Source organism: Petromyzon marinus, chromosome 30 (assembly GCF_048934315.1).
Source record: "Petromyzon marinus isolate PM22_M1 ecotype Great Lakes invasive population chromosome 30, UKy_Petmar_22M1.pri1.0, whole genome shotgun sequence".
In the NCBI taxonomy this organism is placed as follows: domain Eukaryota; kingdom Metazoa; phylum Chordata; class Hyperoartia; order Petromyzontiformes; family Petromyzontidae; genus Petromyzon; species Petromyzon marinus.
The window spans coordinates 3,463,404-3,483,641 of record NC_133696.1 but is presented as its reverse complement, the minus strand read 5'-3'; the positions used below and the strand labels follow the sequence as shown (position 1 = coordinate 3,483,641).

The following is a 20,238-nucleotide window of genomic DNA, read 5'->3' as shown; positions in this document are numbered from 1 at the left end:
CAATCTCCCTCTACCGCACGCTGGCACACACAAAGACAAAGATCCCCCGTAGAATAGCCTTAACCACACTGTTGGGGCAAGTGCTGTTAGGGAGTAGCACCTATCAAGGCCGGCACGGCACACGAGGGGGTGGGTTACCACTACTGCCGGGCCCACCTTTGTCCACCCAGTGGTGATATTACACACCGTGCCTGGTACTCATTTGAGGCTGAGTTGACCTAGGGGAGAGGGGGGAGGCTAGTACCGGTTCAGATAATAGTCACTGGTGTTGGCCGTGAGCTGGAATCGAACTCGGGTCGCCGGGTTCGGAGCGCAGCGTAGCGCTAACCGCACACTCACATTCAATCTCCCTCTGTCGCGCACACACACGCACGCGCGCACACACACACACACGCGCACACACACACACGCACACACACACGCACGCACACACACACACACGCGCGCACACACGCGCGCACACACACACGCGCGCACACACACACGCGCGCACACACACACGCGCGCACACACACACGCGCGCACACACACGCGCGCACACACACACGCGCGCACACACACACGCGCACACACGCACACACACGCGCACACACACACGCGCGCACACACGCGCACACACACACGCGCACACACACACGCGCACCAGCAAACCTTTGCCTGGGGCAATTCCTCTCTCCCCCCCCATGGCTTGGCTCCCGCTTGCTCCCTCGCACTTGTGCGTGAGGGTTCCCCCTCTCCCTCAGCCGTTCCCTTTAATCATCCCCGCGCCCACGACACACAGACACACACACCCGACGGCGATAAGGAGCAGACGCTGCAAATACACCAGAGAACGAGGATTTTATATATTTTTTTATTTGTGTGCGGTAGCGCTCTTTGCACATTTTTGTTTACAACACACGACAAAAAAATACATTCTCCCACACTCCTGTTTTTTTGTTTGTTTTGTTCAATATATGCATAGAACATTTTAATTCCCTTGTTTTAATTTGAATTTCGGCGCTTGGGCCCCCGATCCTCTGCGCGGACTACGTGGACGTGACTTTCTGTGTTCGATCTGCGCGTCCCGTGGCTGGGGGGGTGGTTGGGGTGGGATATTCCGGGGCAGATGGAGATGGGCGACAGCATCGCGGGTAGGAGGCGACGCGCCGACACAATGGCAGGTTGGGCTTCCCCGATCCGTGTCAAGGTGAGAAACGATCCGGGAGGGAGGGAGGGGAAGGGGTGGGTTGGTTGGGGACGTGGAGTGGCAGCCTTGGGCGACGCGAACGAGCGAGCGAGCGAGCGTGGTGCACACTGTACGGCGAATGGCAACGGGATGTGAAGCTGCTAAGCAGCGGCGGTGGCGGCGGGGACATTGTGAAATGTAGAGTCCGCTTGTGTCGGCTTTCGCGGTCCCGCCGATAGTTTTAGCTGGGCAGAGATGGGGGGGGGGGTGTGGGGGGCAAAGCTTAGCCGCTGTTAAAGACAAGAGTGCAACAACAACAATAGAACTGGCAGCGTATCAATAATTATTGAGTACGAAAATAAATGCTTGTTTTCGCTCTGACCATACACACCTACCACATGTGTGAGCTCTTCTGGTCCATTGGGATTGCTTCATGAGCTGTGCAGGGACGGTCAGTCCCAGGAAATGCTCAGGAAAGAACGGTATAATAATTTCGTACGTGTAGAATGTATATCATCATTTAGCTAGGTATATGCTGAGAGGATAGTAATATGAAGTAATATATCTGTATTATGTCTAGAGGTGGGTTATATTATGTGCGTGATAAATGTAGTGAATTCGACAAAGCAGCGATATGAAAATGTTTATTGGAGGTGGCCGGGTGACTTAGAGGTCAGAAGGCTTAGAGAGGGTTCTCAAGTGTAGTAAGTTGATGGTCTTAGCATGGTCAAGGACGACACAAACTCGATCCTCCATCATAATAAGTGAGGTTTTGCCGTGGATTTGCATGCATGCCAGCTCTGAGAATTAAAAATATCAATGTTGCCTTTCATGTGACCATCAGTCCCGAAGCAGAGTGTATTGGAAAGCTGGACTGCTACTGTGTAAAGGACCAAAAAAATGAAGGATTTGCAGAAGACTTGTGACAATAAATACATACTGCATCCATTCGCTGACACACAAGCCTCGCGCTCCAGATTGTTGAATATATCCATCGTCTCGTTGCATGATGTGGATCGTACAAATGAAGTAAATTGGGGGAAAAGAAACCCCAACATATATTACAAATCAAGTCTAATTTGCATCGCGCGCTTTCAGATGCACTTTCTGGGGCCGTCTGGAACGCTCTTCCTTCTGATATTAGGAAGCCACTGGAGCCGTCCACTTTTAAATAATTTAGATTGACAACGCACTTCTTTAGAACTGCTCTTTGTGTTTAGTTTGTTTAACGCGGTTCGCTTACGTAGGGTGCGAAAGAAGTTCAAACATGCATACGTACAACTGCTGTAAATTAAGATGCTGTTACATTACTTGGAATTCAAAGACAAAGCTTTCATTGAGAGCAAGTTGGTGGGCCGTTTTGAGCACGCGTTAAATACGTGAGATTTTCTCATTGTAAGCAGGTGCACCCAGGACTAGCTTAGGGGTCTTCGGGGCTGCAAATTGTTCAGCGTGTGGCTTAACTCTTAAGCCACAGCAGGGGGCCAACCTCCGATTAATGATGGAATTATTTACGTAAACAAAGGGCAGTTTCACAATTATCCATTTCGACCTCAAATCTGTACGCGTGGGAATAAGTTGTAATTCCCGTGGCAACTTCTTAGATTATTTTTTTTCGTCTGCAGACGATCGCACGAATCCCAACTTTAAGAATGACACATCATGAAGAATATGGACGGAGCCCACACACCCTACATGTTATATTTATTCCTTGAAAAAGAGGTGTGGTGTCTCATTCGGGTGGGTGGATGGTGTAAAAGTGGGCGGGTATACGAGTGGATGAGTGGATGGGTGGGTAGGTGTGCATGTATATAGATGAACGTGTAGGTAATTATCCAGGTGCGTGGATGAGTGTTTGCGTGAGTGGGTGCATGGATGGGGTGGGTGGCTAGATGCAAGGATGAATTGGTAAATATGTGGGTGGGTGCAAGGGTGACTAGGTGGGTATATGAGTGGCTAGATGGTGGTTGTATGCATGAGTAGGTAAACATAAATGAATGACTTTAGCCAAATAATATATATTCGTAGCCTCTGCAGACTCACATTAGGCCCAGATTTACGAAAAGCATGCGTATTCCGAGAATGAGACAGTCCACATCTAATTATACTAAACTAGCTTGACTACCCGGCTTCGCCCGGGACTTGGATTCACCACGCCTGGCCGCCTTTGTCCCCTCAGTGGCGATGTTTACACACCACACCAGTTACTCGTTTGAGGCTGAGTCGACCTATGGGAGGCCCAGGACCGGTTCAAATAATCGTCACCGGTGGTGGCCGTGAGCGGGAATCGAACTCGGGTCGCCGGGTTCGTAACGCAGCGCGCTAACCACTACACTACAATGCGTTACGCTTCCATATGCGCGGGGTCACGTGACAGATTTGACGTCACAGCTCACTTGCCGTGCAAAAAATCTATGCATTATTGAGCTCCCCCCCCCCAAAAAAAAACACTAAAGTGTATTTTCATAATTGTTGCATGGTGTACAGTCTGGAAAGTACCCACATGGCAAATTTCAAGTCTGTTGCATGTCGGGAAGTACGCTAAACATTTTGAACAGACACAAATATTCACATATTTGCCTTTTATATATATGGAGATAAATATCGCACATCTTTGATGCCTAACAGAGTTGCGTGCAATTCCTCTTACGGAACGACCCATCGAGCCTCGGCTCACAAACGACGGATATGGTGAAGATTGGGCAACGTTCACTTTGAAGTGGCTCTAAAAGCGTAAATAGGCGCGTGGATTAAAGCTCGCGCCTTCATTGCTGGATGATTCTGAAGGGGCTGCTCTCTATGGTTATTTAATTAAGGTCACTTGCCATTTGCTGCAAATTAATGATGAGCTGCACGCGCAGACGCTTCTGTTCACGCACGAACGCGAGCACTGGCTATCAAGGATGTGTCATCGTAATTGGAAGTGGCCGAGGTTTTTGAACAGATTGATTTAGAATTGTAAAGGTCTCCCTCTTTCAGTCAACGGGTCCATTCATTTTTCACTCTCCACATTTTTCATTCCAAATTTTTCATTCTCCACTCCACACGGAGTGTCCCTACATCTTCCGTCGCGTGTTCATAGCAATGGGTGAGGTTCTCGTCAAGTAATAATAATAATTACTTTTATACATTTATGGATACTGTCGTCGAGTCATGAATGGTTGGTATACTGGACTTGAAATCCAGAGGTCACTGGCTCGATCTCCCGTCCAGATATTGAATCAAAGGGCTGGTTTCTTTGCTTCCCGCACGTATGTCTACCTAGCAGCGTAGATGTTGCACTCCACTGTTAGCTGGTCGGCCGTGCCGTGCCGCGCGTTTGTGAACGTCTTACCGCGTCTCAAGAGTTCTCTATTCAGGAGGGTACCGCTTGGGATATTTACCCATCCTTCCACACTCCGCCCTCGCTTCCTTCTACGAGATGCCGTAGCCATTGTAAGGGTGACCCCCAACCCACAAGGCCCTCTCTTGAGTGTCGCTATCAACATTCGCCTGGAAGAATTCCCCTTGGTCGCCAACCTCTGGACGCCACTCCAATGCCCCCCGTCTCGGTAACCCTCCCTTCTCCATCCTGCCCACTTGTGCCACCCATGGTAACCTCGTCAAGCGGATTGCCTTCGTCACCCTATCATGCCATGTCCCGTCACACAAAATCCCAAAATTTGCTGGACCTATCCTTCCAGAAATCCCCAGCATCATCATACGCACCGTGCACCAAAATAGTAAAATGGCCAGAAGTTAGATTTTTCCATCATCCGTGTTAAAGTCCAACTATCAGACAAGTACAGCAACACGTTGACATTACCCTGCCCTAAATACCTTTTTAACACTAAAGTCGCATCCATAATGGTCATGTGTTCCATCAATCCATGGATACCCACTTGAGCAAATGTTATACAACTCCCCCTTGTATTATTGGTTTTGAAAGCAGTCTGATGCTCATTGTAAATCTGTAAAAAAAATGATGACAGTGGTGATGGGAATGATGCTTAACCACACACACATACAAAGTCCACGTCTCGCATCTCTTGAGTGTCATTTATTTTCTCCGAGCCCTGCACTGCCCTCTATCTTGCTAATACTGTGACGTGCAAACACAACCCCATAATATGTCTCAATTCACGGGCGTTATTGCTCTTCTTCGGATACAATTCTGCGGGCTGTGTGGGTGGTGGTACAGAAACACGAGATGAAAATCCTACACCCATCATCAATAACAAAGTCTGCCCCATAACTGAATTCATGCAGTAAATAAGCTGCACATTTCCCCACGTATGACAGAGATTGGTAACGGCAACAGAGGTGGAGTGTTTGCAGTCATTATTGCTCCTACAACGACAGCAGCAGCAATATATACTTATTTATTACCAGGTGATAGGTCATTAAGCCGAACGATGTCTTCTTCAAGGGAGACCTGGGACTTGAAAGTAAAATGCTCCAACTACGTGGGCGAGGAATCGAAAGTAGTCGCTGCTCACTTGGGGTGGAACGATGCATTGATTCGTCGATTGATATCGATTCTTAAGTTAACGATAATTCCATCAACGTGTTTTCGACTCGTATTTGACTTACGTGACGAGATTAACACAACTCCTGCAGCCACTAGAGGCGTTATGTCATTCATCGCAATCTTTTAGAAAAAAATTATGAATTCTCGGATCGAATCGTGACCCTCAATTACAACAATTCATCGCATCACCAGGATGTGGCTGACTCGGTCCATCGTGATTTCGCATGCAAAGGAGAAATTGTTATCAATGAATTTCACTGCTAAAACCACACAGGCTTAAGCATTCATCCGGACCCTCCATATTATTATTGCTGGTGCATGCAGGTTTGCCACGGCGGTGAGATGTTATGCAGGAGGTCGTCGGTTCGATCCCGAACCTGACGCCAGCTGTATATTTGAAGTGTGCGTGTCTCTCTCTCTCTCTCCCCGTGGTCGCGTGGATTTTTCTCTGGGTCCTCCGGTTTTCTCCTCCACATTTTAGAAATGTGCGTTTATAGTATTTCGCTGCTATATATGTCCACGTGATAAGCCACTTGGTTAAGGTTATAATTTGTTGTGGCCAAGTCGCTTATATAAAAAATAGCTATATAGCTCAGTGGTCCTTACCTCGTAAAAACAAAACATAGTTTATGGTTTATTGTTGTTGTAAATGATGCCACCAACTTGACCGCGCCTGTTTTTTTTGTTAAATCAATGTTCCTGCTCGTTATTCGGCTGCTGTTGATTCGACTTGACAGCCGTGTAAGAAAAGAGACTCTCGTCGCCGCCCCCCAATGGACCCAGAGACGACGCCGTCAATTTGTGCGGCACTAATCAAGGGCGTCACCAAACGCGAGCTGCGAACTCGCACCAGGGCGAGCTAATGACGACGACGACAACAACAACGTATGGCGGAGAGCCTCTTTCCCGTTTCGGCCACATTTTCAGATTTACGAGAGCGATAACATTCTACGTGAAAATGTAATGTGCTGCCCCTTTCGTTGGTGATGGGAATAAAAAACAACATATAAGGACCCTTTTTTGCTAGATAGTCAATTTTATAGAGAACGTAATTTGTTTTAAAAATTGCTAAATTTTTCTCTCCAAAAATCATTAAGTTGGGTGATATCGGCAGGGATCTCTGCTCTCAACGCTGTGATTAAAATGAATGTGTGTGTGTATAATGTGTCTAGGACCACTATCTGAGTGATGCTTGTGCATCGATAAAGAAGCTTGAAATTAACATTTTATAGTTCAGGCCTCGCCACATTACATATTTGGCTGCCATGTCTGTCAATAAAATGTAATTTAAAAAATTGTGGAGCAACTAGCAAAGGTAAAAAAAGGTAAAGTTGTGGCTCTGAAAAAAATTTGCTCACTCCACTGCTGGTGGGAAGGACCTCCAACTGGAGGAACCACGAGAGAGAGAAAGTCTCTCGAGATGGTATGGGAGTACCCACACTTTACCCCACCAAACGCGACCTGCTGATCGACTCATCGTGGTGCAAGGATTTATCATGCTGGGTGGACAGAGGTGGGAGGACTTAGGAAACGTGCCACTGCCACGTTGCTGCGTGCTCGATCTGTCGTCCTCTGGATTGCACAGCCACTGTTGATATCCCTTACACCACGCCAGCAAATTCCCAGCGGAGCAAACTAAAATGTATATTTTGATTGTATTTAGAAAAAATAAAATAAAAAACAAGTAATTAATGTTAATAACCAGGCATTTAAAACGGGTAGAATTATTGTTCTATTGCGTTAAACAGACACAACGACAGCAACAACAACACAAGGCATCCGTGAGCATTTGGAGAGAAGTGTCGAGACAAAGTGAACTTGCACGTAGTCGTAATTAGAATCATTGCAGGTGGTAGTGGTGGTGATGGTGGTGGTGGTGATGTTGGGGGCGGTGGTGTAGCGGTTAGTGCGCTGCGCTATGACCCCGGTGACTCGAGTTCGATTCCCGCTCACGGCCAGCACCGGTGACGATTATCTGAACCGGTCTTCGGCCTCCCCTAGGTCGACTCAGCCTCAAACGAGTAACTGGTGGGGTGGGTAAACATCACCACTGGGGAGACAAAGGGGGCGTGGTGTTGGCCACCCACCCCCTCGTGTGCCTTGCCGGCCTTCATAGGTGCTGCTCGCTAACAGCACTTGCCCCAACAATCTGTTACAGGCTATACGGGGGAACTTTGTCTTGTTTTGATGATGGCGGTGGCGATGCGCGCGTTGCTAGCTCGAGCTGTGGTAATTCTCTTGTAAGTAACGATGCTGGAAGAAATACGCTTTCCCTCGGGGGGCTGGGGGGCTAGGGGGCTGGGGGGGGGGCGCGCACGGGTTGAGTGACGGAAATCGCAGGGGCGGGGGTGAAGGCAAAGGGGGAAGGCAAGAATAAAAGAGAATCTGTGACAAGGGAGAGTGCGTGGGAGAGAGAGCGCGCTCCAGATTGCCCCCCCCCCCCCACACCGTGATGACCAACCCTGTCCATGCCCATCGGGGGTGCCAGACGCAACCTCACCTTTCGTCAGCCGTTGTGCGTCTCGTTTGATTTGCTGTGCGCAAGATACATATGTAACAACAACAAATGTCAATAATTACCCCAAAACGAAAGCGTGGTGGAGAAAAATCGAAAAGCGTGCGGGATTTTCTTTTGTTTTTCGAAATATAAAACGGTGTGGTTTGCTGCTTATTGCAATTATGAGCAAACGGTTGTCTCGCGTGGATCCACGTGCCCAGCGAATGTGCATCACGACCACAAGCTTGTCTTCATTGCATCGCAGCCTTGAACTTGGGTTAACACATCTCTACAAAGACAAAGACCCCTCGTTATAGCCTGAACAGACTGTTCGGGCAAAGTTGCTGTTAGCGAGCAGCACCTATGAAGGCCGGCACGGCACAGAGTGGGTGCCCGACAACTACGCCCGGCCGCCTTTGTCTCCCGAGTGGCGATGTTTACACACCGCACCAGGTACTCATTTGAGGCTGAGTCGACCTAGGGGAGGCCCAGGACCAGTTCAGATAATTATCGTCACTGGCGTTGGCCGTGAGCGGGAATCAAACTGGGGTCGCCGGGTTCGTAGCGCAGCGCCCTAACTGCGACACCACCGCTCCCCACGTCTCCACACGCACACAAAGACAAACACACCTCTTGTAGCCTACAGATACTATTGGGGAAATTGCTGTTAGCTAGCAACTGTTCAGGCGGGCAGGGCACACAACAACCTGGTGTGGCTATCACCATGTCCCGGCCGCCTTTGTCTCCCCAGTGCTGATGTTTATACACCACATCAGGATCTTGATGTATTTAAGGCTAAGTAGACCTAGATGAGGTCCAGGCCCGGTTCAGATATAACTCACCACCAATGTTACCCATGCTCTGAAATTGAACTTCAGTTAAAAAAAAAACACCTTTAAGATATGTTATTATTATTGTTGTTGTTTTTGTGTTTGTGTGCACACAACCAAAGGCAAAGATCCCCCTTATTGCCTACAGACGGTCGGGGCAAGTGCTGGTAATTGAGCATCCGTGAAGGGCAACACGACACAACTCAGCAAACCACACGCACGCTCACAAAAATCTGAATAGTCACCACCACTTTTTGCAGCCCTGCTTTATTACTTTGCCCACCACTCATTAAATCTGACAGTCGTTGGTGAACGCGCCTGCTTGAACCAGAACCGTACATTCGCGGAATAAATTACATAAAATCTCGGAGCACCTTCTGGCTGGAGTGAAGCCACCGTCGATGCAGCTCACTGACAGTCGAAGGCTGTCTGCCACGTCCACGTCCCGTGACCTTCCATTAAATTTCAACAACCTTCTGCCTCCACTGCGCAGAACCTTCACACTGCGCACAACAACAACAACAGCAATCACCGTGCAATGCGTGTGAAAGGACGCTCACGGCATCTGCACTTCGCTCTAGCCACGCGCGGGAGAGATCCCATTCGTTTTGTCGATCAACAGGGATTCCCCCCCCCCCCCTCCACCATCTCTCAATGGAATTCTCCTTCAATCTTACAAATGGTGGTCTCGAATGCCAAAGTCACATTGTACACGGAAGAGGAAAGAAGAGAGCTGTAAGGCAGGGTGGGGGGGGGTCAATGCTCTTAAGTGATTGTGTGTTTGCACTCAAGTAGTTACCAGCGTGTTTGCCCGCAGTGACACGTTGCTCAGGATACGTTTTGTATGCAGGTACGATGTTGAACTTCCTTTGCACCGTACGTAGCCGAGCGAGCTAATCGGAGGTGTTGATTGAGCCGCGCGCACATCTGCCGATCTGCGTTCACGTGAATTTGCGATGAGTTTGACGGCACATTTGTTCGCACATTGCTTCGATGGAAGAACACGATTGAGGGGGGTGGGTAACGGGGGGGGGGGGGGGTCACCCTTTTCTATTTAAAGAATGTATTTTATTTTAGTTTGTTCCGTCTCTTGCGGGTTCATTCGCCTATAGGTTACATATCCCATGAAACGTTCAGTCCATTTTTTTTTATCAATCCAGAGCTGGTCGAAAGCCTCGTGTGTTCCGGGTTGTTTGACCATACCTCACCATGGTGGTCAGTGTTAAGTCGCTGAAGATGGGAGGTGACCCAAGACGAGTTCTCATCCCATTCACCGCCGATGTTTGCCATGGCTGGGAATTGAACCCAGGTGACCAGGTCTGCGGGTAAGGTAGTGCGTGAACTCCCCGCACGAACACTATTTACCTACCCCATGTGTCTGGTAGAGTTTCGAGCACTGTGTGCGCAAACGGGCAAATTGTGAAGCTGCCGGACAATCCCACAACAAGCGGCCGAAGCTCACCGCAGCCGCTGAATGGGGAACGTCTGGCCACGAGGTCAAATATTTACTCAGGAGTGGTGCAAGACTTGCCATGTGAAGCGTAGCGTGTCCATAGGCGCGGCGTCATCAAGCAACGTGCTGCGAACGTACACACAACTGCCTGGGAAATGGCCTGGGAACGACTCTCGGGTCTCTGTACACAGAGAGACGAATCCTGCCTTGTCACGGCCAGCGGGACCGTGGACGAGGGGAAAGTGGGCTATAGGCCTCGATTCAACGGCAGCGTCCCAACCTCCCCCCCCCCACCCCGCCCACCCTTCAACCAGTGTGGTGAAGTATGGCCAAACATCCGCCGTGACCAACACAGCGTGGCTGGTGCCTTGGTTACACAGTCGATTGATGAAAGGGTCTGAAAATTAATATTGATTTCACACGTAGACTTCCGCGGACAATATTATGATGAATTAAGTGGGTTTTTTTGTTTGATATTTGACACGGAACTGCAGAGCGTTTATCTTGATCAAAAGTCAGTGCAGCACATATCGTGGCATCTGCCGTAGCTACAAAGCAGGGACTGAAGAGCTAAGATGATTATAATTGAGGGCAGAGTCATCGGGTAAATTCTAAATGTGTACAAGAAATGTAAGTATTTTAAAAGCACATTTTCCAATAAAATAAAATAAAATCACAAGAAAAAATCACAAGAATCAGTGACTGTAGTAAACAAGCACAAATTTATTTAAAAAAAAACACTTTTTTATATCATCAACGCTGCTTTGAAACGTACACGTGTGTATATATAGCGATATATTCCGTTCCTGAAGAAGGTTAAAGCACATCGATGGAAACGTCAGACATCATGCTGGACGTCACACGGAAAAAAACGAAACACATCGGGGGATGGGGGGGGGGGGCTAGACAGCACATCGGCAAAAATGGTCAGGACAATCACGGACACAACAATAGTCAGGACAACCACGGACACAACAATAGTCAGCACAACCACGGACACAACAATAGTCAGCACAACCACGGACACAACAATAGTCAGCACAACCACGGACACAACAATAGTCAGCACAACCACGGACACAACAATAGTCAGCACAACCACGGACACAACAATAGTCAGCACAACCACGGACACAACAATAGTCAGCACAACCACGGACACAACAATAGTCAGCACAACCACGGACACAACAATAGTCAGCACAACCACGGACACAACAATAGTCAGCACAACTACGGACACAACAATAGTCAGCACAACCACGGACACAACAATAGTCAGCACAACCACGGACACAACAATAGTCAGCACAACCACGGACACAACAATAGTCAGCACAACCACGGACACAACAATAGTCAGCACAACCACGTACACAACAATAGTCAGCACAACCACGGACACAACAATAGTCAGCACAACCACGGACACAACAATAGTCAGCACAACCACGGACACAACAATAGTCAGCACAACCATGGACACAACAATAGTCAGCACAACCACGGACACAACAATAGTCAGCACAACCACGGACACAACAATAGCCAGCACAACCACGGACACAACAATAGCCAGCACAACCACGGACACAACAATAGTCAGCACAACCACGGACACAACAATAGTCAGCACAACCACGGACACAACAATAGTCAGCACAACCACGGACACAACAATAGTCAGCACAACCACGGACACAACAATAGTCAGCACAACCATGGACACAACAATAGTCAGCACAACCACGGACACAACAATAATCAGCACAACCACGGACACAACAATAGTCAGCACAACCACGGACACAACAATAGTCAGCACAACCACGGACACAACAATAGTCAGCACAACCACGGACACAATGGCGGCGGTGGTTGGGACAATGTGTTGAGCAGCAGCTCAACACTTTGAACAAATAACAGTCGAGAAAAATGTACAATGCCGAAAATGTCAATCCGGTTGTGCATTCTCCTGTCCAAGGCATTTTTCGTGACACAGGTGACGAGTTTCGAAGAAAAGTGTATTCACGCCCGCAAACAATAGTTTTGTGCGCGTTATTTTTCTTATTTCTGCCACCTAGAGCTCACAGGGGTAAGGCTTCTACGTGGTGACGCTGAAAATGAGTGGCTTTCTTGCTCCTTTGACCGTGCGGCAATTTGGCGAGAGTGGTAAAACGCACAGCGCCTTCCCTGCCAGAAACCCCCTTCGCGTTAATTTTCTTCGCGTCTCGTTGACGTGGGTCGCTGGTGCGTGTGATATTGTCTCTTGAAATGATACCGTCATAAACTGCAACGCCCACAAATGTATCGACACTACGTGGACGGAAGGAATAACATTTTCTGAAGATTACTCGGGTGGATTTTATTTTATTCCTTACAAAAATTCTGGCAGTTATAGTAGGTTTAGGCCACACGTAACAATGAGATTGTACCGTATCGATGCATTCATGTAGGTCATATGTATTTCTACTTTCATTGGAAAATAGGACAAACAATGAAATACGACTAAATAAAAGCTTGGAAGTGTGCAACGCTGTGTGATTAAGTGCTTGGAGTTACGATAAAAAACAGAAAGAGGAACACGTGGATTCGGAGTGATTTATAGTCATATCATACTGGGTAACATCGTGGCAACATTCCTTTGTCGATATTCAAAGTAGGAGCCCATAGCCTGTGATAAACACATCCGATGCATGGCACAGACGATGTCAACCGATGTCAAGAATATAATTCGACAGAGCAGATCGCAAAGTCATAAAAAATCCGCTTGTGCGAAAAATACAGGTGACTCAAATATAATAGTAACATTCATTATAAACAGCGAAACAACATTCCGTTTATACAATACAGTATGCGAATAACGATGGGATGTTAAGCCTTTTGTTGAATGTGGTGGAGCATGAAGTGGCTCAGCTTTTAATCCGCCCGTGTTTCCCTGCTGAGCTTGTGTGCTGACTCTGCAACATCACTGCTATTGCCTGCCAGGATAAATGCCTTCTCTATTACAAGAGGCCACACGTCTGTCAGGGTTTTTTGTTTGCTTGGGAGCAAGTCAGACACGAGGGCACGCCTAACGGGTTTAATAAAAAAAGCAATTTAGCGAGAAAACTTTTGAACCAAATCTCCCTTTGTGTGGTCTGTAGCAGAATAACCAACCAGAAGCTGCCAGGTGTTGTAGTTGTGGTGTAGTGAGATGACCTGGAGATGGCAGCACTGAGTTCCCGGAGTTCGCTAGAACACGCCAATTACTCGTTAATCGCGAATCAGCCAAACATCCCGATGCAGGACCCTCGTGGGTGAAAAAAAAGAGTCATGGGACACAGTGATGGTTATCCTGAGATCAATAAATGCCATTTATTTCTGAAAATTAACAGAGTTGAGCCTGGCTAATGGTCGCGGAGGATTATTCCTGGGACGACAGTTCCAGGTTTTGTAGGTTTGGGCTGTGAGGTGACCAGGAGTGGAAATCAGAAACGTGGATTATTCAATATATCTGTTCAGAACTTTACATTCTAGCCATTATATGCGCGAGATTTTCCTCTGGTACGTGACATTCATTAGAATTAGCAAAATATCCCAATGCAGGATCCTTCCTAAAACGAGTATTGAAACTCGGTGATCCTTTCCAGGTAAATGAAGGGCATTATTATTACTACTACACATGCGGGGGCATCGGGATTCGTGGAAATAAACGAAGCTGCGTCACAATTTGCACTGTGACAAAATGCGCGGTGATATTTACGCGATCTAACCCCAAAGAAACTTGTATTATGGATGATATTGGTCGCGAAAGTCTCCGCGTTAGATTGACCGTGACATTTTCCGCGGTACTCAAGTCGGGGTATGTTGAAGTCCGCTGTGCCGAACAGAGACTGCTCTTTCTCTCCCATTGCCCGCTTTTCTCTCTTTGGAAGACTACGGCCGTGGTGCCGGAGCGCCACATTCATCGACGGTAAATAAAAACCCGAGGGACTGTCTTGTAGTGCCCGATTATCCTAGGAGCAAAAGTAGCAACATATGCTACAGGCCCCGCACTAGCTTAATCCGGCACTGCTGCCTTGGCAATGGTGCATGATAAACACAGGTCGTAAAGAGCATCCCGCACCCATCAGTTTTATCACGATCGTGCGAGCGCTTCGTGTCGTAACGTGAAGTCTTCTCGCAGCATAGTGCAACCCTTCATATGACAGAATGACCCGTGGAAGTGTATATCAATAAGCTACTTTCGAGGTCTACCGCATTATATCTGTATAAGTAGGCCTGCATGTATGTATGTTGAACTTCTTTCGCACCGGATGTAGGCAACCGTGCTCATTGGAGGTGCAGTCATTAGAATCAAATTGTTATTTTAGTTATCCGTGTTTCATGTGTACCGTACAGATTAAAAAAAATAAACATGCTTTTTAACCGAGTAAATCCATGATGACTCTCTCGAGTTCTTATCTAGGAGGGCCCTGCATTCGGATGCTTGGCCAATCCATGAGTGGCTCGTGCCCGATGATCTCTTTGAAAACAGTTTGAACATATTCGCGTAGATGGTGACTTCTGCAACCAGGTATTTTTGTTATTATTCTCCGAATTCTTTGACACTTGAGCTCAGATTGTGAGTCTGTAGAAGGTGCAGCCGTGAATGAGGTTAATGTTCCGCAAACGAGCAAACACTCGGCAGACGCCCCCATCAAAGAGCCAACTACTCTCGTGTGAATAAACAATTCCTGGAAATACCTTGAACGCGCTTGCAGATTCTCCGCCGCGCAATATATAATTAAGCGTGCAACAGCTCCCTGTCAAATTTTCCTTCAATTATAAACAGTGCACTTGGTGACACGTGTGTCTGTGTGTGATTATGAAAAAAAAATGTAGCAGATAACGAACGTAAAGGATTTATGCGATTATGGAGAGCGGTCGTGTCGTGGTTAGCGCGCTAAGCTATGAACCCGGCGAGTTCGATTCCCGCTCACGGCCAACACCAGTGATGATTATCTGAAGCGGTCATGGGCCTCCCCTAGGTCGACTCAGCCTGAAATGAGAACCGGGTGTGGTGTGTAAACATTAATACTGGTGAGGCAAAGGCGGCAGGGTGTGGTGTTGGCCACCCACCCCCTCGTGTGTCGGGCCGGCCTTTATAGGTGCTCGCTGACAGCACTTGCCCCAACAATCTGGTGAGGCTATACGGGGGATCTTTGTCTTATAATGTTTTTTATCAGACACACAAACTTAAAGGATTAATTCGATTACATATTTTGTATAATTTATCCGTGCAGCCTCTACAATGTCTTGCTCACGCCACTGCTGGTGGAAGGGCTTAAACGAGTCCGAGCTCTAAACAGTCCCCCGCAGAGGACACGTGCTCTACTCTTCTATGCTGGCCAGGATGTCTCGGAAGCGTTGGGGAGTTTCTTCCCTCACTTCAAACCACCGCACGCGATCTAAACTAAAACAAAAAAACATTTTTAGCAGGTAAGGCCCACTTGTGCTGCATAGCTATTTTTCCAGAAGCGACCTGGCCACAAGTGATAGCTCAACAAATTGGCTTATAGCGTGGAAATTTATAGCAGCCAAAATACTCTTAAACTCTTTGTTTCTAAATGTGGTGCGAAAACCGAAAAAACCTGGAGAAAAATCTATGGGACCAAGGGGAGATCATGCAAACTCCAAATATACGGCAGGTGTCAGTCAGGTTCGTGATCGAACCCACGACCTCATGTATACCGAGCGAGGTAGTTAACATCTCCTAGTCACCGTGATTTACCAAACTGCGTGGACCCATTGTTTTTACCGCTGTGTGGAAAGAGGCGGAGAGATTTCGGAAACTTTCCCCTCGTTGTTTCAACTGCCGTGGTGGGACATTGAACTGGCGACCGCTGGATTTTGCGAGTTCATTGTGCCAACATTACACTATGGCAACATTCTTTAAAAACGCCTATGTATGAATGTATGCATGTTCTTGTCGAGCGGTGGTGTAGTGGTTAGCGCGCTGCGCTACGAACCTGGCGACCCGGGTTCGATTCCCGCTCTCAACTGCCAACAACGAGTGACGATTATATGAACCGGTCTTGGTCATCCCCTAGGTCAACTCAGCCTGAAATGAGAACCTGGTGCGGTGTGTATACATCGTCACGAGGGAGACAAAGGCGGCCATGCGTGGTGTTGGCCACCCACCCCCTCGTGTGCCGTGCCGGCCTTCAAAGGTGCTCGCTAACAGCACTTGCTCCAACAGTGTTATAATTAAAATCGTTCCCAGTCATCACGCTCCAAATCAGAATTCGAATCTTTATTTATCCTGGAGAAATCCGATTGGCTACCAAGCTCTTTCTCACAGATATCCATATTCATACCCAAGTCCACTGCTGGATGAAGGCCCTCGCCTCGCTGTGTTGGTCATGGGGGCTCTTTGTTAGTGTTGCGGTCGACTTGACGCGGACAACTTTATTGTTTTCTCCGACACCACTTTTATTACAACTCTTCACATTACGTCTGTCTCTCTTCGTCGCTCGCCGACTCCGTCTCTCTCTGTATCTGTCTCTCCCCCGCTGTCTCTCTCTGTCTCTGTCCCGCTGTCTGTCTCTCTCTGTCTGTCTCACGCTGTATCTGTCTCTCTCCCTCTGTCTCTCGGTCTCTGTCTCATGCTGTATCTCTGTCTCTCTCCCGCTGTCTCTGTCCCACTCCGTCTCTGGTTGTCTCTGCTTCTCTCTGCTTGTCTCTACTCTACTGCTAGCCTGTTCTGTCTCCTATGTCTTCGCTCCGGTTCTCCCCGACCTGCTTCGCTCCAGTCCCAGCGACAACTCAACTCGTTCTTCCCGTCTCCAGAATATATCCTCGTTCTCATTACCAACCAATGAATTAGGCCGCGTGCCCCCGACGCCCCCCCCCCGCACCTGTTACTTGCCCCCCTCTATTCCCAGACATCCCGACGCCACTCCGCCCTTGACAGCAACCCCAGCCAATCACAGCCGTACATCGCTCTCCAACTTAATGTGCCCGTCATTACCGGGCACACCTGGCCGGCCCCACGTAACTCCACTGTCTTCACCATTCCCCCTGTATGCGCGTGTTAATCCACTGCATCAGTAAATGTGCAAAGTACAAACATGTATCTTGCTGCACTGCCCTCTGCTGCCTGTAACGTAGCGCCGTAGCAGCCTGTAACAACCAGTGTCGTGCATGGTGGTCACCCAATCCAAGCATGATCGAGGCTCAAATCCATTTTGCTTTCCACAATATGACTCGAGCGGGCGCATTCCGAGGGATTACGGCGACGCACTAAGACACTATGTAAACCTGGCTGGGATTTGAATAGAGGCTCTCACGTTAGAAGGCGGCCCTGTGGCTCTACCAGCTGAACTAAGCACATCGCACTGCAGCGCGTAACTACAATACCAGGCTTGGCCATACAGTTTGACTCAAAGGCTGGGAGGTAATGCCCACCAGTGTCTTTTTGAAGTGCAGAACTGAACTTAAATGAACCAACGGCAGGCTTTGTTTGCGCAAGGCTTTAAAGTTGGATTAAACGCATTCTGTGGTCGCCTTTGCTAATTTACGGCCCGGGAAGGCTTGCGTGCTTCGCAGCAAACAAACTCGACTTGTTGGCGTGGCGGCGGTGTGCTTTTTGGACTTATATGAGAGCCAAGGGGTTGGGTCACCAGAGAGGCAACTTAATTGGCAGAAATGGTCACCTGCGCAGGTGGCTGTGAAGCTTGACACTTTAAAGCCTCGGCCGACGACGCTCCCAGCACAAAATATAATATTGCATATGTGGGCAGAATATATTATAGGGCACATGCCTGCAATATGATTACAGGCCACGTTCTGTGTTTGTCTGATTAGTTGCTGGCATTAGCAACACAACGCTTGGTAACCTTTTTTAAAAAGTTTATTAAAAATGAGATGGGAGGGGAGGGGGGCTGGAGTATAGATGAATGTCTGTGTCTGTGGATTGTGAAAAAATGTACGTTGTAGCGACACAGCGACAGTGGAGTAAATGAATGTGTGTGCATCGTGTTCACAATGTGTGAAATGCATCCTGCATATTGTACACATACAGCTTCACTTTGTACACGCAAAGTACATATCACAATCATGTATCTGTGGGTGGTGTGAGTAAAAACGGGAAGTGGAAATCATGAAGATACATGCTTTATGTGCGCAATTCATACATTCATACGCAATATAATGGGTGCATTTTTTAAACATGGGACAGCAATTAAAGACCGGCTTAAAGAGACCCCCACAAACAGAGCTTTTATTTTTTTACGTTCCCGGCTATGCAATGGCCACTGAATTCATCCCAACAAGATGCGTGCGACCACGCGAAATGAAAGAGTGTCCACAAAAATGTATTTCACAAAGAGCCCTTTTCTTGCTGGGAAACATTTCGCCGGTTGAATATCTCTTTCACTTCTGGCCGGGGCGAGTCTGGCCGCGCACAACAATCGCCCGCTGTTCACGCGCTGGCTTTGGCTTCTGGGGGGGTCAAGCGTCCCCTAGAGCGCCGAACCGGGGGGCGGAACATCGACCGCGGGACCAGTGGCACACGCCGCGGTGCCTGGCGCGCAGCCCCTCGCGTGCCCAGCGCCGATTTGCCACTTGGGAGTGGGGATTCACCAAGAAAGCCCCCCCCCCCCCCCTTTGCGCATGTGCGGCTGCGATTCTGTCAGATGCCCTGGAACCTCCAGATTTCTCAGTGAGACGGAAAGGACACAAGTAGAGATTTGGGTATTTTTTGGGGTGGATTTTGGGGGGTTTATAAAAGTAAAAAAAACGAGCCTAAAGTTGTGCGCTTTAAAAACACGGGGGCTTAAATGTGTAGTGGGCCGTTCGGAAGGGCGCCGGGGTTGAATAATTTTAGCTTAGCTCCAGTGGATGTGCTTTTGGAGTCGCGCGTGGGCTTTTACCGCTGGTCGTAGCCATGACCCTGTCTGCGAAGTTGGACACCCTGGAGATGGCCCTGGACCACTTGCTCATGGACGTGTTTGTGAGTACGAACACACTCCAGTGTTGTGCACATTTTATTTCGACGACTGTGCAATGGTTATTATTTTACACGTCAGTCTATTCTTGTGAATACCACGATTTGGCAATGAAACTTTTAGAGCTATATTACTCGTGGAGATAAATTATCATGATTTGAGATCATTCATTCAAGTACTGATTCTATTTTTGTTGTATCTTGTAATGAATGCAGTGGCCTTTAGTGGCTGCAGGGATCACATGAACCCTCTACATACAACGTATCATTACTAATTAAAAAAAGCATCGATTCTTACCCACAAGATTCGATGCGACATATCGTTTAGTTTCAAAACGGATATTACTCGATAGATCGTTAGACCCCTACTATACACATTGACGCATTGCTCAGTCGCCTAGTTTCTCTTATTAATTGGAAGATTCCCACATTTGCATGCATCTGTCAATGGATCAGCTATTCAAAATAAAAACCCCTGTATTTTGCCAGATCTGAAGTTTCCAATTCGTACATTTTATACGGCTGTATGATGTTTGCCTTGCAGTCTTTGCAAAACGTCATCTTCCATACGGTAAACAATGGGAGCAATACATTAACACACAAACGTGCAGTGCTTTTGCAGCAAGGCATTGGCCGCTGTGTGCACTTTGGAAAATGACTGCACGCGTGTAAAAAAAAACTTTTCATGGGTTTTGGCTTTTTTGTTCTTATCCGAGAGCCGTTTGCAGCGGATAAGCAGGGTAAGAGGCTTTCTAGTGAAAAGCTGAGAAATCAGTAATGATGGAAGCTGCCTGCTTCGGCTCTAAGCT

General features: G+C 47.9%; 1 protein-coding gene across 4 annotated transcripts in view; it reads left to right on the top strand.

Moving 5' to 3' along the window:
- The window catches only part of LOC116947471 (FERM domain-containing protein 4A-like), a 267,383-nt gene that overhangs the window by 81,789 nt on the left and 165,356 nt on the right, over positions 1-20,238 (top strand). The window contains exon 1 of one of the 4 annotated variants that reach the window (XM_032963259.2): positions 1,081-1,189. The exons of 2 other annotated variants lie outside the window; for them this stretch is intronic. In XM_032963259.2, the coding sequence (XP_032819150.1) occupies positions 1,109-1,189 (81 nt within the window). In that variant the 5' untranslated portion in view covers positions 1,081-1,108. Of the gene's footprint in view, positions 1-1,080; positions 1,190-17,578; positions 19,436-20,238 lie in introns of those variants that run through there. One more of the 4 variants, XM_032963262.2, reaches the window with a different exon arrangement.